General features: G+C 40.2%; 3 protein-coding genes across 7 annotated transcripts; 1 reads left to right on the top strand and 2 right to left on the bottom strand.

Annotated features, from left to right (window-relative positions):
* The first annotated feature begins 594 nt into the window (after positions 1-594).
* Positions 595-2984, top strand: LOC121790058 (serine/arginine-rich splicing factor SR45a-like). Of its 5 annotated transcripts, none has more exons than XR_006048189.1 (8): positions 595-697; positions 1085-1107; positions 1190-1270; positions 1374-1485; positions 1591-1740; positions 1857-1925; positions 2068-2134; positions 2223-2300. XR_006048189.1 is itself a non-coding variant. In XM_042188352.1 (7 exons), exons 2-7 carry the CDS (start codon positions 1085-1087, stop codon positions 2849-2851), a joined length of 1062 nt encoding a protein of 353 aa, XP_042044286.1. In that variant the 5' UTR covers positions 596-697; the 3' UTR covers positions 2852-2984. The 5 variants fall into 5 exon arrangements, 1 of the variants encoding a protein (XP_042044286.1); XR_006048187.1 differs by having other exon boundaries at positions 1842-1925; XR_006048188.1 differs by having other exon boundaries at positions 1857-2134.
* Positions 2985-3096: 112 nt separating this feature from the next.
* LOC121790056 (alpha-glucan phosphorylase, H isozyme-like) lies at positions 3097-12183 on the bottom strand. Its single transcript, XM_042188350.1, has 16 exons — positions 11925-12183; positions 9025-9284; positions 8578-8757; positions 8139-8315; positions 7952-8037; positions 7637-7826; positions 7468-7560; positions 6809-6993; positions 6581-6698; positions 6371-6499; positions 5557-5775; positions 5262-5465; positions 4869-5027; positions 4346-4609; positions 3868-4058; positions 3097-3425 (listed from the first exon to the last, which is right to left on the bottom strand). Exons 2-16 carry the CDS (start codon positions 9241-9243, stop codon positions 3299-3301), a joined length of 2541 nt encoding a protein of 846 aa, XP_042044284.1. The 5' UTR covers positions 9244-9284; positions 11925-12183; the 3' UTR covers positions 3097-3298.
* A 3266-nt stretch (positions 12184-15449) lies between these two features.
* Positions 15450-17923, bottom strand: LOC121790057 (calmodulin-binding receptor-like cytoplasmic kinase 1). The gene is made up of 6 exons (XM_042188351.1): positions 17258-17923; positions 16896-17137; positions 16649-16817; positions 16422-16511; positions 16035-16333; positions 15450-15950 (listed from the first exon to the last, which is right to left on the bottom strand). The coding sequence occupies exons 1-6, from the start codon at positions 17514-17516 to the stop codon at positions 15657-15659; spliced, it is 1353 nt and encodes a 450-aa protein (XP_042044285.1). The 5' UTR covers positions 17517-17923; the 3' UTR covers positions 15450-15656.
* Between the last annotated feature and the right edge of the window lie 807 nt (positions 17924-18730).

The following is an 18730-nucleotide window of genomic DNA, read 5'->3' as shown; positions in this document are numbered from 1 at the left end:
GCTCAACTCAATATGGTCAATACGTCTCACATGTCTCCCGAGCAACTTGATGCACATTATGCAATAATACGAGGTCTCCAAAAAATATTGAGGATAGAATAGTCTTCCACAAAGATATTTTAAGTATGTAATTTTTATTTTTTAAGATTTTAAGTATGTAATTTTTATTTTTTAGGATTTAAGTATGTAATTTTATTTTTTTAAATTTGTAATACTAGTTCGAGTATTTTTAATGTATTTTTATATTGTAGAAATGTTTTTAGTAATTAAAGTATTTAAATTAAATAATGAAATAGTGAGGCTATTGAGCATGTATTATGCTTTTGGGGAATATCAGAGAGTAAAAAATTAATAAATATAGATACGGGTCCACTTCCATGCTTTTTCATGCTCTTTGTCAAAAGCATGGACGTGGATGTTCTTAGCTAAAACACCTTGCACTTTACTTTATTATATTTTGTTCTTATAGTATGATGGGTTGATTGAAAAATGGGCCCAATTCATTTTGCTAAATTAAATCGATTTAGAAAATAAAATTTAGAGTACAACTCAGCATATCTAGAAACTTCTTTTGAGCTACTTACTATATATAGGAGGTTATCCCATCTTCCAGAGACATCTACAGATTGAGGAGAGAAGAGAGGAGAGGAGAGGAGAGAAAATTCGCCGTCTGATCTTCACGCCGTCGATCATCAAGGTCAGTTACATTTCTCCATTATGTATTTCTCAGTTGTTTTCGTTCGTTCGATTTATTTATTTTAAAAGGAATTAAAAATTTTAGTAGTATTAGTACCTAAATTATCTGCAAATTTGTTTTCCTATTTTTGATTTTATTTGATTTTGTTTCTCGACGGATTTATCTCTCCTTCATTCTGAGTTTCCTTTTCTATATCTGTTATACGCTATGCTTTCTAATTTGGTAACATATCGAAATTTGGCCATTACTTTACACTAAATAATTCGGTGTTCCTTGTATAATTGCAAAAATCTACCTTCTGTTTTGTGTCTTTTAGATTAATTGGGAAATGCTTCGTCTTCGACATTCAATTATCTGATGATCTCTATTTCATGTTTGTGAATGCAGATGTCATACTCGAGGAGATCAAGGTGTGCGCTACATTCTGAATTTGTGATAAATTGCAATTTTCGATTTTTTTGTTCTAATCATTTTTTGTTCATCTCGATATAGTTACAGATCCCCTTCTCCTTACAACAAGCGCTACAGCAGGTCTTTCTCGAGGTCTCCAATTCCATCAAGGAGTAGGTCAAGGTAATTTTGTACCTCACCGCAGCTGTTTCTCTGCTTAAATTTCTTCGCGGTTTCTCATTAGAGAGGCTTAATTGGTTCTGATCTGATTGAAATTCATTTGCAGGAGCTATGATTCCCGTGATGCTGAGAATCCAGGAAATAATCTGTATGTCACCGGACTTTCGGCACGTGTGACAAAGAGAGACCTGGAGAAGCATTTCTCAACTGAAGGGAAGGTATAAAGTTGGATATATTTGTGTTTTTGACGAGTCCTTTTGAAATATGTTGGTTATTTGTGTAATAATCTGTTAATGCTGAATGCTGTAATTATTGGTATTTAGGTTGAAGACGTCCACCTTGTTGTTGATCCGCGGACGAGGGAATCGCGTGGTTTTGGTTTTGTGACTATGTCTTCTTTGAAGGAGGCCGAACGCTGCATCAAATACTTGGACCGGTCTGTCCTTGAAGGCAGGGTTATATCTGTGGAGAAGGTAGAATTTTTTGGCAGCTAGCAATTTGTGGATTTGCTATGTGTATGCTGTCTTATTCTAGCTGTAGCAGACGCTCTCACTGTTGTATTGGATTATTGAAGTTTCTTTGGCAACAGGGTAGCTGTGTGTAGCAGCTCTTCATCAAAACTAACAAATCAAATCAAATGCATCAGCAAATTCAGAGGGTTGTATGCCCTGCATTTCTCCCTATTTAACATAGTGCATCAAGTTTGCTTTATAGTAGTATCATTTTGTTAACTATGTCTTGGTACACAGAGTGGTTTTTGGATATTGACAGAAACTGATGATTAGTTATGTCTGTTTCAGGCTAGACGACGGAGGGGACGGACACCTACTCCAGGAAGGTATCTTGGGCTTAAAACAACAGTTCATGGTGAGAATTGAGATGATGGGTCATTGTTTAAGTGTTGATATGTATGTAGAAATGGAATTACTAAGAATTTGTTTTTCTGTTAATCTAGAGCGTCGGCGTTCTCCTAGCTACTCGCCTTATTCTAGAAGCCGTTCACCTTGCTATTCGTCTGAAAGGGATAGGAGCCGCAGCAGATCATACTCTCCCTGCTACCGTAGACGTCGCAGATCATACTCTCCCTATTACCGCCAACACCGCAGATCTTACTCAATTGGGAGGTCGAACTCTCCATTGTATTACAGGCCCAGGAGGTCATCGTATACCCGTTCCCGTTCCCGTTCTCCATCTTATAGCAGATCTCCTGTAAGCAGGCGTGACCGTTCCTACTCCCCTTACTATAGGGACTACTCGCCTGACAGCCCATATTACAGAAGGCGCTACAGAGATTACTCTCCTGAGGATCGATACTATAGAAGGAGCCGATACCGGAGCATTTCGCCTAGGTATCGCCGGTCTAGCAAGAGGAGTTACTCGCGCAGCCTTACCTCTAGGAGCTACTCTAGAAGTGTGTCCCCAACTCCAACGAGGGACGTGTCTCCAAGTTTGATGAAGTGCTTGAAGAGGAGTCAGTCACCACGCAAACGTGCACCTTCGCGAACGTCGAGAAGCCATTCTAGGAGTGCTAGTGCATCTTCGTCCTCCCCATCTGCGTCCAAATCTGTTAGTCCTAGGCGTTAGTTCCTTATTTAGACTGATGATTGGATTAGGATGTGCCTATGTTGTATGTTATTTTTCTGGAGCTATGTTGTCTAGTACTATGTTATTTTTCTGGAGCTTGTTAATGTGAGATATTCTAATAATTGTGATTTTACATGTAGCTTCTTATCTGTTGCGTTATCCTAATTATAGTTGTGACATTACATTGGCTTTGGCTCTGCTTTTTTCCCTTGCAACATTTTAATCTTTCTACTGAGAGAGTAACAGACGGAGCAAGCTTTTCAATTTCACCACATAACGTGAAATGAATCACTTATTAAACATCTGACATTATTATACCAAAGGCACCAGGGAAGAACAACATAAGACTTTGAAAGAAACCAAATAATAATGACCTTGGGGACTTTTTTTTTATTTTTATCAACTTTCTTGCAAGCTGGTAATTACAGCACCCATGTCTGAGCTTAATTAAGGCAAGCGGCACTCGTCTATCTTCCATATTTCCTTTGCATACTGGCCAATGGTCCTGTCACTGCTAAACTTTCCGCTTCCTGCAGTGCTGAGTATCGACATCTTTGTCCATTTCTTCCTGTCCCTGAAAGACAAAATTGTGAAAATTAGAGCGAGCTAGGCTTATTGAATTTCTTATGACATAACATAACCAAGTCCAAGAAACCTAAGCTATGGCAGGGGTAACAAACATATACTCGAGCACCTGGGATACTATGTCAGAATGAGGGTGGCAGAAAGGAAAGATGCGAAACAGTAGTTCGAAAAAGATGAGAAACATAACATGGAGTAATGTGAATCAGCAGTTTTGAGAGAATATAGATCAAGGAACTCAAAACCATCACTCCCTTAGAACAATTTTTTTTATAGTATAACGCATTGTATAGTATGCACACAAGGAAGACAATATATAAACAATTCCCAACTGCCTTTACAATCTAACCATGATATAGTTCAATTAAATGAGAAGTAGGTTTGTAGATTGTAGAATAATACTTCTATAACTTGCAAGATGTTCAACAACTTACTTGTAAGCTTCATCCACCCTTGCCTGGGCGTCCATGTAGCTGGGGAAATCATAACCAACAAGAAAATAATCACCACGGCCAAAGCCAGAGTTCCCCTCAAGCGAGTCGAGGAGTGGATTATAGTCGTAGCTTCCAAATGCTCCAGATTTTATGAACTGTTTGGCCTCTTCAAATCGTGGATCTGGCTTAAACTACACAATAAGAGTAAAGAAACATCATTTCTGTATCTATTTCCATACTTGAAACCATTTAAAGGAACTTTTTTGTAGTCGGTTCATTTCTTATTTCGCAATTCGCACATGCGTACTAGTAATCCTTTAGATGAAGGAAGCTAAAATGAAAATAATTAATCCAGCATCAGTTTGTGCGGCATTGTCTTTGTAGGATAAATGTAGGAGCTTAGCCTAGCTAGGTAGAGTTGCATTTCATAAACTGGATAGCGCATATAAGCTTTAATACAGTTGACATGAACATTTACCAGTCCTTGCTCTCTTTCTTTACGCAACCGAGGAACTTCGTCAGCTGTTGCGCCAAAAAGAAAGAAATTTTCTTGACCAATTTCTTCTCTGATTTCAACATTAGCTCCATCTAGGGTTCCGATAATGAGGCATCCATTGAGAGCAAATTTCATGTTACTTGTGCCACTCGCCTCCATACCAGCTGTACTTATATGCTGTGATAGTTCACTTCCCGGAATAAGCACCTCAGCTACAGAGACATTGTAATTGGGCACAAAAATGACCTGAAATAATGGAAAATTTTGATAAGATCGCAAAAAATGTGAAAGAAATGCAATTCATATAACAAGCAGTCAGTGGAAATATTAACACAGGCATGTTCGATATTGCTTGAATTACTCCAGAGGACCATTTTGTGATTAGTTCAACTAAATGAGATACTCTGCATAGAAGAGATTTGGACGTAAACTGGAATGGACTAGATAAGAAGCCATCACGTTTACCTCAGTTTTAAGAGGTATTAGAGATATAGAGAGTGGATACCTTTAAAAAGCTATTGACTTCTGGATCAGTGTTCACAACAGCCCCAACATCACTTACAAGCTTAACAATTCTTTTAGCGTTTGTATATGTGGCGAAAGCTTTTCCTCCAATCATGATGGTACGAGGTGTTGTCTTTTTACGTTCTTCTGGGCTCATCTCCTGCATAAACAAAACTTATTTAAAGCTTATGTACAATCTTAATGATAGATCAGTAGGCAAAGAGAAAAGTAAATAGTTGCAAACTAGAATGAGCTCACTGAAGAATGTATAGGTGAGAACAGGTGAGAATGACCAAGTCCGCCTACTATCAATGGAAAAAAATGCTACTGGGATCGAATAATTCATAAGTTGGTATCAAAGAACAGTTTCCAGAGTAGGAAAAGTTTGCCTCACCTTCAATTTCTTGTACCTATAAACAGCGCCCAAAATGTTCATCAGCTGCCTTTTGTACTCATGGATCCGTTTGATTTGAATATCAAAAAGTGAGTTGGGGTCAATGCTAACGCCAGTAACCTGAAGCACATAATGTGCCAACCGTTGTTTGCTTGCCAATTTAGCTGATTCCCACTCGGCTTGGAGTACTGAACTGTCCGCAAACTTTGGGAAAAAACAGTTAATGCAATGTCAATCCAACAAGAAAGACAGCATCTAAAATATGATAACTGAATGGCCATGTCAGAATACATACTTGCCGCAGATTCACCAATAGGTCAAGATTATTAACCCATTGATCAGTTTTTAACCATTTGGTGATAATACTACTAAGCTCGGGGTTGCAAAATTTGAGCCATCGGCGGGGAGTTATACCATTGGTCTTGTTCTGAAATTTGGTACGCCATACTTTGACATAATCAGAGAACAACTCAGCCTTCAAGATGTCACTATGAAGCTGAGCAACTCCGTTCACCTGCAAGAACAGGCAGGACAAAGACTCATTTTCTAACTATTATATGCTCAAGATAAAAATGTAAAGAAATCTGAGCATCTTTTAAGCAGGATGATACATATGATTATATGAACAATAAAATCATCAACTTAGAAGTTATAACTGAAAAGCGTTGCACATTGATGATTTAACATAATCACGAATCTTATGCAGTCTTGTAGTATTTCAGTGCGCCACCAATAATTAAGTTGTCTGAGAATGAATTTTGGTGTGTGGCATGTCATATTATAATCTACCTGAGAATGCTGTTGAAATAATACAGGTCCTTTTCAATAAATGTATATACATATACATGCAAAAAAGAGGTAGAATGAACAAAAACCAGCACAGAGTTACCTTAGTTACAATTTAAAAGAAAGCAGTTTGTTACATCCAACTAACCCATTTTAGTTGAGATTGTCTATATTGCTTAGCAGAACGGTTATCTTCTTAAATACTAGGAAATACAAGGCCACAATAGTATGAAAGAAAATGAACTCAAGTAACTAGGAATATGCAGCTTTTCCAAACTATATCCTGCTTTATACATGAAAGAGCAGCAGAGTCAAACTCTTACCGTGTGAGCCGACACTACGCACAAGTTTGCCATTCGCACAACTGGTTTTTGTGGGTTGTTATCCAAAATAAGCAGATCAGAAATTTTTCCCTCAAGCTCAGGTTTGGTTGACTGTATCATTTTGATAAACTGAAACCGGAAGGGCAAACAATACCTAAAAGTTAAGTTGATGCATGATTACAAAAGGATTAGGTATAGATTATAAATCACCCTCTTATCAATTTCTTCAATGATTTCCATGTGGCGGGGAAGAAGCTTCCACATGACCGTTTGTGACCATTTCTCCAGAGCCTCAGGCAGGACTGTATGGTTTGTATAAGCTATTGTCCTGGCAGAATACACAGTGTTATATCTACAAGTCACGTGACCACTTCGGAAGGAAATAACACAGATCTTGAAATTAGCATACAACAATATGATTCACCAGGCAAGAAGCACCTGTTGGTTATATCCCAAGCTTCATCCCATCCAAGGCCTTCATCATCCATCAAAAGACGCATCAGCTCCGGTATTGAAAGAGTCGGATGTGTGTCATTCAGTTGTACTGCAACCTTAGAAGGGAACTCAGACCACATGATCTTATCTTTTCCGTCTAATCTCTCCTTAAATCTAGTAATGATGTCCTGAATGATTGATACCATTATTAATTGAAAGAACTTTTCTTGGTGAAAATAATCCATAAAATATTTTCAAGGGCATTTATCTCTACTGTTCTAGAATGTAAGGCACTCTTTACAATAAGGTAGTGTCTGCTCAACAACATCTAGAAAACTTTGTGATCAAAAAGATCTGAACACAATGTGGTAACAGATAATGGACACAAAGATCTTTGAATCTTTGCATATAGAACAGGTTAGATCGCTCACTCAATGGCATTGTGAAGAAAAATTGAAGTTTTAACTATGAATTTCATAGTATGGAAAAAATTAGCTAGTCCAGACATTATAAACATTTCGCTCTAGTTGCATGCTATTTGGATTTGAAATGCCAAACATGCTAGCATACTTGGTAGTCAAACTTTTTTGAAGTAAACTGAATGAAGATAAAATGAGTAAATGCAATGAAATAATGTAAGGCAACTAAAGATGCCACCAAACCTGGAGTGATGCACTACACAGGAAATACTGCTGCTCCAATCGTAAAAGTTTGCCATCTTCAGTAGCATCTCCAGGATACAGAACAGCACAAATCTGAGTGTACACGTATATTGCATTAGCATTCAGAGGGGCTTAATTTTATATGTTAAAAAGATGAACTGCTTTTTGCCTGCTGAGCCCTTGAATGAAGCAATGCAGCAGATTCATATTTTCCATCATTGAACTCAAATAAATTGAAGTCCTCAGCCCTAGCTTTGGCTTCCCAGAGGCGAAGGCTGTTAGTGTTCTTTGTTTTGTAGCCAGGAATTGGTACATCATATGCAACTGCTTGTATGACCTCTCCACCGATCCATTTTCGTCTAAAATGTTTTCAGAAACAAACATGATACGTATTTGTGAAGAAAATCAAGAAACAAAGGATCATTGTATCCACAAACTAATTCTATAATGGTAAAATAAAGAAGCATTTGACAGTTGCACTTACGATCCATTAGGATTGACCTCAACTTGACCAAAAAATCTTATAGGGAAGACTACATCATGTCTAGGAATTTCCCAAGGACTGAACTTCTGCATTAGTTAACCAGGAAATGAAACTCTACTATTATCCGAGAGAATATGAGCTAATGTAGAATGAAAAATGTTTGCAGTAGATTAAGGTGCCAGCAGACCTCCAACCAATCTTCAGCGATTTCCTCTTGGCCTGTTTTGGTCATGAGTTGCTTGAATAGACCATATCTGTACCTCAGGCCATATCCCCATGCAGGTAAGCTCAAAGTAGCCATTGAGTCAAGAAAACAAGAAGCAAGTCTCCCAATACCACCATTACCAAGTGCAGCATCTTTTTCCTATTACATTCAATTGAAACCAGCTTCAACATATATTGGAATGCAAGGGTCAAAAGACTATCCAAGAGCTTACAAAGCTACAATCAACAAAACAAAACCCAACACTCTGCCTCTATGCTGCCAATTGCATAATAATCCAAATTTAGTTGAACCAAGTAAAAAGAGCACACCACTATACCAGGTTACTATTCTGAAAATCTTGCTAAATGGCCGTATTGGCACAAGATCTTTTTCATGCAAATGAGTACTTTTATCAAATTACCTGCTCAGTTATTTCCTCGAGTGCATAACCGAGTTGCTTCAAAGCATCAGCATACGCATCTTGCACATCTAGGTTCCCGACTGCATTGGTCAGAGCACGACCTTGGAGATATTCCATGGATAGATAGTATGTCTGCTTAGGATTGACTTTGTGATAATGACAATATGTGTCATTCCATTGCTGTGATATTGTTCAGAAACAACAGAATCAGTTTATACTGAAATGTAACACAGCATATGAAACCATATTCTAGAATACAAATATGCATTAAATATGAATTCAAGCGATTCCTAGGATATCAACTGAAGTTATGGTATGAAGAACCCCTCTCAGGTACATGAAACTACATGATAAAGCTCATACTATTCTATACAACAGAATTTATGTCCTGAATGCCATGAAATAACGATGAAATCCTGGAACGACCACTCAAAATTGAATTACTACCTTGATCAGTTGATCACGAACACTTTCTGCCGTTGCATAAAATGCTTGCTCCGGCTCAAACTTATAGGGGGAAAAGTGAGGGCTATAGTGAGCATGATAGTTGATATTAGACGCAATTGCAGCTGGATCTTTGGCCAGAGGATTCGCAACCGGTGGAATCTTCTCCAAAATTGTAATCCTATCAGTCGTACTACCGTTCGCCTTAACCGCATCAGCCATGCCTGCTAGGCTGCTAGTTCTCACTAGCTTCTAAAGATGACCTGCAAAACAGTTGCTAGCAATGAATAGATTGAACAAGCGGATGTTGCATTATACAAGTGCATCACTAAAGGTATTTCACTTGATTTTCATGAAATCAATTCGCTATCACAAATAAACAACAAAAATTTCAGATAACATTACAAGTCAGTGATACTGTTAAGAGCCTAAATCCTTAACGTCGATTTCCACACAAAATCAAGAAACGAGATGTCGTCGTTGTCGAGCGCCCAACGTTGGGTCGTGACTTGGACGGCAAAAAGGGGCGGTTAAGCGCGAGATCAGCCTCGTCGGCAACCTTAGGAGATGTTTCTTGTTTGCTACTCAATTGAGCCAAAATAACGATAGTTTCATATATTGATTGAATTCCTAAAGTGAAGAGTTATTTATAATACTACTGACTTAATGAACAAGAAAACAAAGATATAGAAAAAGATATGCAAATCCCTAATATATCTAAACTAAATAATAATAGTATAAGACTCGTATCAACTCCCCCACGGTTAAAATCCACCTTGTCCTCAAGGTGGGAACCACGAACCAAAGACGAGAGTTGAAATCAGAAGCTTCGGCGTGGCAACTCCTCCTGGATCAAACACACATCGAACAGCTGAACGTCTCCCTTCTTCACCTCCATAAAAAATCAACAAAGGTAGACTAATGTGGTCGTCCAAATTCAACGCTAAAATGGAAAGTTCTGCCACACAGTCATGAATGCTCAAACACGACGTGTTATTTCGCAGAGGAATCAACCTTGGATCGGCGTCGAGCGATGTTGATCGTTGATTCAGACTTGTAACATCACCAACATTCAAATCCTTATAGACACAAGCACTTTCGTGGAAAACAGTGTAATCACCAATAGAACCATCCTCCTCTTTATCTTCTAGCAAATGTCTCCTCCTTTTCACCAATCTTCTCATCATATACCCCAACGAGCACTTGCGGTGACTTATTGTCGTTCATGACAATCCCTTTGTTCTTGATGAACTCTCCAGGGGACTCGTTGTTTTGAACATCAAGAGGAGCGCCATCATTGTGAACATCGGTAATGTCATGGGGAACATCATCACCGAATACTATCGTGGGAGTATTATCAGTTTTCTCTTCGGCTAAATTCTCATCTTGAATGTTCTCCTCAAACTCCTCTCCATCATCCGCATAACAGAGAATGCGTTGTTTACACACATGTCCCATCACCCATTTCTCGGGACAATGCCAGCAGAGACCCAACCTGGACCGTTCTGACTTTTCCGCCTGAGAGACTCGTATTAGCGGCAGGCGTGGCTGCTCCAGAGTTTGACTGGTCACACGTGCGGGCTGACTGTACAGGTCCCGCGTTGGCTTTTCGGTGGAGTAGCGGGGCTGGTGGGAGGCGGGCTGGACTCGCGCTCTCACCTTCTCCCGAGGGCGAGGTCGGTCCCAGCACGTCTCTGAGCGTCGGGGACGGTCAACGGTCAGGTAGCCGCGGTCCTGCTGTTGCGCCGGTGGGTCCCAGCACGTTGGGCGGTGCCGCAGCGTTGCGGTTGTCGGGTAGCGATCAAACCCTAATTGGGTCTGATGATCTCCGCGATCAGATAGGTGGCCACCCCTCTCGATGTAGCCACCGCGGTGTCGGGGCCAAGGGTCTTGCGCGCGATCGCGGTACCCGATGGGCTGGTATCTCGGCCGTGGGCGACGATCAGGTGGATCCAAGTGGCGTGAGACGTAGGGTGATTCTGGATCAGGCCACGACGGCGGACGGAGTACTTCCACCCGGCTGCTCGGAGGGTCCCAACTGGTTACACGACGAGGTTGGGCCGGCTGGTAGGGACGGAATGGCTGTGTGGCCCGAGGGAAGTCGTATTGACGACGGCGATAGCCGGCGTTGTCGTATGACATGTTGACGGACTGAGGCGTGGCTGTGGTGGTTGATGATCGTTTGACTTCGACGCGGCACGCGGGAATCCTTCCCGTCGGGCGTTGCAGAAGTAGTGTTGTCCTGCGGCTAGAGCTAGGCGGACAGGCGGGACTCGACAACCAAAGCAGTTGCTGTGCGCGGAATGTTTTCCGTCGGGCAGCGGTGTAGCTTCGGTTCGAGATGGTGGGAGGGTCAACTCTCAATGAAAGCACCAGTTGTTAAGGACCTAAATCCTTAACGTCGATTTCCACACAAAATCAAGAAACGAGATGTCGTCGTTGTCGAGCGCCCAACGTTGGGTCGTGACTTGGACGGCAAAAAGGGGCGGTTGAGCGCGAGATCAGCCTCGTCGGCAATCTTAGGAGATGTTTCTTGTTTGCTACTCAATTGAGCCAAAATAACGATAGTTTCATATATTGATTGAATTCCTAAAGTGATAACAATAACTCGTATTTATAATACTACTGACTTAATGAACAAGAAAACAAAGATATAGAAAAAGATATGTAAATCCCTAATATATCTAAACTAAATAATAATAGTATAAGACTCGTATCAAATACTAGCAATATTTTCCAACTCGCTTGCGCTAGACAACACAAATTCAACTGACACACTGTAGAAACAGCATATTGCGATACAATTGAAGTAAATGCCTAAAAAATAGGTGATCTAGCTGAAGACGACGATGTAAAAACATCAAATAGCATAAAAGGAAGAAAGAAAAAAGCAAGCTCATTACCAGATGCTCGCTCCAAATCTGGAAGGAAAGTGATACAACTAACGCGATGATGCAATTGAAGCTGAAGCTGGAGGAAACAAATTCGAGCTATTTAACGAGTGGAATAAGAGAATGATATGAGCGAGATATTTTAGGGAGAGAAAGTGACAAAAAAGGAAAAAAAGTGTGTGATGGTAGCTGTTGTTATGTGGTCATGAGCGACTGATGGAGAGTGAGATTGTGGCAATAAATATCAGAGATAGGAATGGCCGAATACAGAAGGAGAAGACAATGAAATAGTAGTAGTTGTATTTGTGAAACATCTATAAGTAGTACCTAAAGCTTAGCGCGCTTGTACGCTCTAAACCATTTATTTTGTTGAATTTGTGGCGACTTTTTAAAAATATGTGTGTCCAAATTTTCGGGCATGTATCGAAAAATAAAATATGTGTGTCTAAACAATTGGAACTATAACACTATTAATGTTATATTCCTTGAAACTCTAAAGTGACTCTTTCCAATATTCTTGAGAACTCCACACTTTCTTTTCCCAATATACTTGGGACACCTAAAGTGATCTTTCCAACACTCTCCCTCAAGTTAAGTATCGAGTTTTTTCAAAATTTAACTTGCAAGATCTTCACTTTGATAAATAGTTTATACTCGTATTCAGGAGTTCTTCAATTTTCATTGACAGTTTATACTCGTATCATCGAGTTTCTTCAATTCATCATTGATAGTTTATGCTTGTATCATAGAGCTTCTTCAATTCTTCATTGATAGTTTATACTCATATCAAAGAGTTGGTTTTTTTTTCATTGAAAGTTTAGACTCGTTTCAAGGAGCTTCTTCATTTTTCTTCATTGAAAGTTTAGACTCTTATCAAGGAGCTCTTCATCATTGAAAATTTAGGCTCTTATCAAGGAGCTCTTCATCATTGAAAGTTTAAACTCATTTCAAGGAGCTTCTTCAATTTTCTGTTGACAGTTTTAACTCTTGTCATAGAGCTCTTCAATTTTTGGTTGGCAGTTTTAACTCGTGTCAAGGAGTCATCTTAGACAGTTTTTATTTTATTTTTTTTGCTTGTATCCAGGAGTCATCTTAGATAGTTTTAGCTCGTATCCAAGAGCCATTTTAGACAGTTTTAGCTCATATCCAGGAGCCCCTTCATTCTTTTTTCTGACTGACAGTTTTTTACTCCTGTCGAGGAGTTCAATTAGACATTTTAGACTCATGTCGAGGAGTTAACAAGTCTTTGGACTTAATTTAATTTGCAACCCAAAGCATCATTTGGGAGGATCATTCTCAACCCATTCCAGCTCAAACAATGAGCCCATTCTTTTCATTTTTTTCCCTTCTTCTTGAGCCCAATAACACTTAGGCCCAAATTACTCATCCTTCTTCTCCGGTTTTCATTCCCACCATGGCCTTCACAGCGGCTGTGCGGTGATGCTATCTCTCTTCCACTCGCCGCGCAGACATTGGCTGCTCCGCCTCTTCCCCTGCGCGATTATCTCCTTATTCGAAGATGAATCGTTTGGCAATGGCTGCTCCATCAGAATATTCTTCGTAATCGAGGAGAGGTGGCGAGCATGCTGCCATTTCCTTGCTCGGCCTTCTCCAACCGGGCATGTCTGGCCACTTCTTCCCAGCAATCTCTCATCTTTTCCATGTGAACACAAATTCTATGATCATTGCTCCAAGCTTCTCTTCTCCAACCAGTTGACTATCAACCATATATCATTGGTTCTCTTCTCGATTACTGTTTCCAGAGCTCTTCCCCTGTTACAGATTCTTCTTTGAACCGACACAAGCTGTCTCCGGAAAGTTTCTGACGGCGGCTCTTTCATGGCGATCAGTTTAGTTTCATTCTCTATTGCCATCTTCTTGGAATCCTTCAAGGCACCCATCTTTGGCCTATCGATCTCTTCAGCGGGCTGCTCCCTTAGAGCCTTTTCCCTCCATCCATGACGGCATTGTTCGGCTGTTTAGTTCCTCTCCTCCTCAGCCGGATAATTCATGGATGGCAAGTTTCTCAAACTCTGAGGACTTTCGCAGCAGCTTGACTTCTCTTTTGGGGATGGAAACTCGATCTCTTCCATGACTGCTCCTCTGAAGCCTTCTTCTCCGTCTGTGGCGGCTCCTCCGCCGACTCATAGGTATATGTGTAAACTTCGGCCAGCCCTTCGTCTTCAACTTGGCCACCATGACTCCAAGATAGACTCCAAGTTTGCTTTCTCGGAGCTTCTTCTGTCGCCCTTTCTTCTTCTTTGTTCCTCCGTCATTGACGGACGGATGTTCTTTTGTGCTGTCTTTTCTCAGCCTTCTTCCAAGAGTGCTTATACAGATCCCTCGCCTTCTCGTTGGCTTCCTCTGTATCTAGGCTATTTCTAATCCAAGCTATCTTCTCTGGACTTAGCCGCTGCTCGTTGTCATCTCGATGAATTATCCGGCTGGGATTGTGCTCTCCTCCTTTGTCGGATAATTCTTCATTGTTGTCTGTTTTAGGTAGCTTCTATTGGCCATTCCATCATCGATCCTTTTGCATCATACTATCGATGCTCCATCAGTGTGTGGGCTGCGCCTTTGTAGCTTTCATCATCGATCATTTTTGGCCTTCACGACTACCATATATTTGGAGAGGAGTTGTCCGGTCGCATTCTTCCTCTCCCCCTCGGCCAGACAAACCGTGAATTCAGATTTTATCTCCGGATCTAGGGCTCGCTGCCACTTCCAAATCAGCGAGTAATCGCTGAACTCTATGGAAATTTTGCTCCGTTCCTCTGTCGTCGGCTTCTTGCGCCGATCAATGCTTCTCTAGCAGCCTTTTTGGCCTTGCTACTGGCTCCACCTCCTTCACCACAATGCCTCCTTTCTCTCCTCCTCTGCTGTGGTTGGCTGCCATTCTCGGACTTTTCCTTGGTGGTCTATGCATCTTATTTGAAGATTTGAATTTTTCTCTTGGTTGCAGATGGATGACACCGTTCCATCGGGCGTCCATTGTTGAGGGAGAGAGGGGAATTTGCTCAACTCCAAGTTACTTGAGTTTCAGAACCTTGCACAACAACCTTACCCAGTTTCTTCAGCTCCTACTCCGAGTTCTCAAAATATATTTGGTGGAGGTAGTACATTTTTTTATATATAGAGACAGTGAACGATCCTTTGATCGAACCTGCTATGATACCATGTTGAAAAGTAAAATACAGAAAATAAAACTCAAGAACTCTTGAAGGCTATATTTTGATTGATTTTGAATTGTTTTGTTGATACATAGTACATCCATATTTATAGGACTAGAGAAGTAATATACCTAGTAACTAAACAATTGGAACTATAACACTATTAATGTTATATTCCTTGAAACTCTAAAGTGACTCTTTCCAATATTCTTGAGAACTCCACCCTTTCTTTTCCCAATATACTTGGACACCTAAAATGATCTTTCCAACACCTTTAATCAAATCAGGCTAATACTAATATTTTGTACGAGTGAATGTCCAATACTTAGTCTTGGAACAGGACCCTGAGTGAGTCTTAGTCTCTCTATTAAAAAAATTAATTTCGGATAATATCGGACCTAACTCGAATAATTGAACCGAAAGCAGTCATTACAAGATTACAAACCTTCTCCAAAATCAAGAACCCGAGCTTTCATGGTAAATGATATATACATCTGATACGAGTCTCACATTTTCAATGATACAATCTGATAAAGTGAAAGCAAGTAGATATATATTTATGCGAATAAACTGTTTATGCAGAAACAAACATCAAGGTCTCGCTGTTTTCACTCCCAAACACATTCTGCTTGGCAGAGTGAAAGGGAGAGGAAATAGCTCTAGCAGCCGCATTTTCTCTGAGTTCTCGTCGAATATCCCATAATTTTTCAGCACACTGTCTCATTGAAGGTCTTGATAGTCTTGATGGTGCCAGGCAGTGGCGGGCGAGTTTGAGGACCCTTTCGACTGCGTGGATGGATGGAGTGCTCCTTCGTAGCCTTGGATCCATAGCCACAACGACCTCTCCATTTCTTAGTCTCCTAAGTGCCTGCATAGGAAACAATTCTAAGATCTTTCCAATTGTTAATTGTTGTTTTATACTACCCCAGAAATCATGCTATTATATACTCACCCATTTTATGGTAAGTCTCTCGTCCAGGCCTCTCTTCGACTCTATAGGTTGCCTGCCCGTCATCATTTCAACGAGCAATACACCGAATGAGTAGACATCACTCTTTTCAGTAAGCTGGTATGTCCTTAGGTACTCAGGATCCAAGTAGCCAGCAGTTCCTTTGATTTGCGTAGAAATGTGAGTGGCCACAGGGTTTTCTGCAGCTAACCGCGCAAACCCAAAATCAGCCACTTTGGCTCTCAGTTTTTCTGTGATGAGTATGTTCGATGCTTTGATGTCTCTATGGATGATGGGAGGATCTGTAACACGAGAATATACGCGCATGAAAAAGGGACAGAAATTGAGTATAAGCCGTACTCTTCATACATGATATGATACTCCATTTACCTGTATATGTGTGAAGATAGGTAATGCCATGAGCTATATCAATTGCAATATCCAATCGCTCTCCGATTTGAAGCTCGTTTGAACGAGTTCCTGCATCCAGATTTGGTCATCTTATACACAATTGGATACTCGTTGCAACAGACTTTGTTGTCTTTAAAATGAAACAAGATAGATGATATATACTGTAACATCGTTGAGCTGCCTAATGAAAGAGTTCGATGACCTACCATCCAAGTGTTCTCGGAGGGTCCCGTTGCTGACGTATTCAACGATAATAAGGCGCTCGTCTCCATGCTCAAGACACCCGTAAAATCTTACCAAGCTAAGGTGCTCGATCTTTGATAAAGCTAGGATCTCGTTCTTGAACTCTGCTGACAGGCGTTGATCATAAGTTTCCTGTTTACAAGGAAGTCTATTGAGAAAGAGAGGGAGCAACAAAAACACTTCAACTCCCAACTTGATAGCACATCTTACGCTTTTTGCACGCTTTACAGCAACAACACGTCCATCCTTAAGTCTCCCTTTATACACAGTCCCAAATCCCCCTTCACCAATTTTGTTATCTAGGGAGAAATTTCCTGTTGCGTTATAGATTTCTTTAAACGCTAAGCTATCTCTCAACTTTGCAGGATCAACCTCTGGGTATGCATCATAACTGGAACGCCTTGATCTTGATGACCTCCTACTATCACGAGCTCCAGAATTACCCGCGAAATCTGCATACAAAAAAACAACATAAAAACGATTGAATAATATTACTCCTCAATCTCTGATAAGAAAAGGCCAAACTTACAATTCAAATTAAGATCAAGACTGATGCAAACTCATTAACTTACTAGGACTCTGTCCAGCTCGATAATGCCATGCGTCTGGCTGCACTTGATCTCGACTGGACGCGGGATCAGCTTTTTTGCGTCCAAAGAAAATAACAGAAAAAACTCCACCTACCTTCTTTGCAGCACTTGTGATGTAACTCAAGGCTGGATTATTGGACTTGTGACGGTCCTCTTCTTGTGTTGAGCGATCACCGGAGTTGGTGTTCAGTCTTCTGATATGACCAGGGCGGATGATCAGAGGACTTTGTGTTTTCTTCATCTGCAGGGTTGGTGATCTCTGTCCAAACCAAACGCATAGTTGACTTCATTATCTGCTAACCCTTTATGAAATCATAGACACCAAGTAATTTCCTGATGTAGTTGGATGAGACTGATTCAGCACCTGCTTGGTCTGACTGAGTAATACCCAGCAAATGAAAGAGACAATGATAACTGAAACTTGGTCCAAATGTTAAATATGATGATCTGTCAAACATCTAATTTAAGATAGCTAAAGCCTCAAAGCTATCATTTTGCTTTAGAAAACCATGTGCAACAATAAGATATGAACTCACAATCACTGCTAGTGAAAAGAATCAGCCTTCATGGTGCATCTGATTTTACACTATTACAGTGAGAAGAAGAGATTTATTTATTTTTATTTCTGTTTAAAGCATCTCTTAAACAGTGATGCGTTCAACTCTCTTTGAGGCCAGAAGGTAGTGAACATTATTATATATCTCCTAGGCAGCAAAATTATTAAGCAGGTGATACGCCAGATGGCATTTTCCTGGTTTATTTTTCTTTTCTACATTGGTAATCTGATCTTTTCTTTGCTAGATTTTATGCTGTCGTTGTTAATCTTTGCGACAGCCTTTGACTCTATCACATGCATATAGCAGGCCAAGAGTTTTCTGATTTTAAAATTGACGCTGCTACTACTCACTCAATATTCTATGTTTGTTTTTGGTGTTTTCTGATTATTTAGTGGTTAGAGTTGGTGGAAATAATCTATAAATGGATTACTGATGTGCTCAGCTTCTAGAAAATTTTATCTAACGACTCTAGCTCACAGGAAGATACGATATTGTTTTGCAGAGAGACAGAAGCAAACTTATCATGCTGATGCAGGACACCAGAGTATTGTGGGGCAATGTCCTATTGACACAACAAATATGATTAGACAAATATTTGGAGACATAACAAATGAAATGCAGAGAATATGTGAACCTGAAGGTTAACAAGGAATCCACAGTGACTAAATGCTTTGAGCCCAACAGCTATGTTGGAAATAATGGGAAGAAATTCTCAAGCCGTGTACAAGCGGTACTCTAACTAATACAAACGAAAGGAAACTTGCAACAAATAGAGGAATGAAAATTACAACGAAAATAAAGCAAACCAAATTTATAAGTCGAGTCGAGGAAAGCCCTCTTTCCGCAAGACAAATTACGTCCCGGCTAGTGCTCACGGAATGACGTATTGCCCCCAAAG

Source organism: Salvia splendens, unplaced genomic scaffold (genome assembly GCF_004379255.2).
Source record: "Salvia splendens isolate huo1 unplaced genomic scaffold, SspV2 ctg398, whole genome shotgun sequence".
NCBI classification, from domain to species: Eukaryota; Viridiplantae; Streptophyta; class Magnoliopsida; order Lamiales; family Lamiaceae; genus Salvia; species Salvia splendens.
The sequence above is the reverse complement of the archived record's forward strand: the minus strand, read 5'-3'. Positions and strand labels throughout refer to the sequence as shown.

Coding starts and splice junctions, on each gene's coding strand:
- LOC121790058 (XM_042188352.1), top strand. CDS start 1,085: ATGTCATACTCGAGGAGATCAAG. Junction 1,486..1,590: donor ATTTCTCAACTGAAGGGAAG/GTATAAAGTTGG, acceptor ATTGGTATTTAG/GTTGAAGACGTCCACCTTGT. Junction 2,135..2,222: donor GCTTAAAACAACAGTTCATG/GTGAGAATTGAG, acceptor CTGTTAATCTAG/AGCGTCGGCGTTCTCCTAGC.
- LOC121790056 (XM_042188350.1), bottom strand. CDS start 9,243: ATGGCTGATGCGGTTAAGGCGAACGGTAGTACGACTGATAGGATTACA. Junction 7,561..7,636: donor TTCATTCAAGGGCTCAGCAG/GCAAAAAGCAGT, acceptor GTGTACACTCAG/ATTTGTGCTGTTCTGTATCC. Junction 5,776..6,370: donor GCGTAGTGTCGGCTCACACG/GTAAGAGTTTGA, acceptor CTGTTCTTGCAG/GTGAACGGAGTTGCTCAGCT.
- LOC121790057 (XM_042188351.1), bottom strand. CDS start 17,516: ATGAAGAAAACACAAAGTCCTCTGATCATCCGCCCTGGTCATATCAGA. Junction 17,138..17,257: donor TCGAGCTGGACAGAGTCCTA/GTAAGTTAATGA, acceptor TTTTGTATGCAG/ATTTCGCGGGTAATTCTGGA. Junction 16,512..16,648: donor CCTCCGAGAACACTTGGATG/GTAGGTCATCGA, acceptor ATCTGGATGCAG/GAACTCGTTCAAACGAGCTT.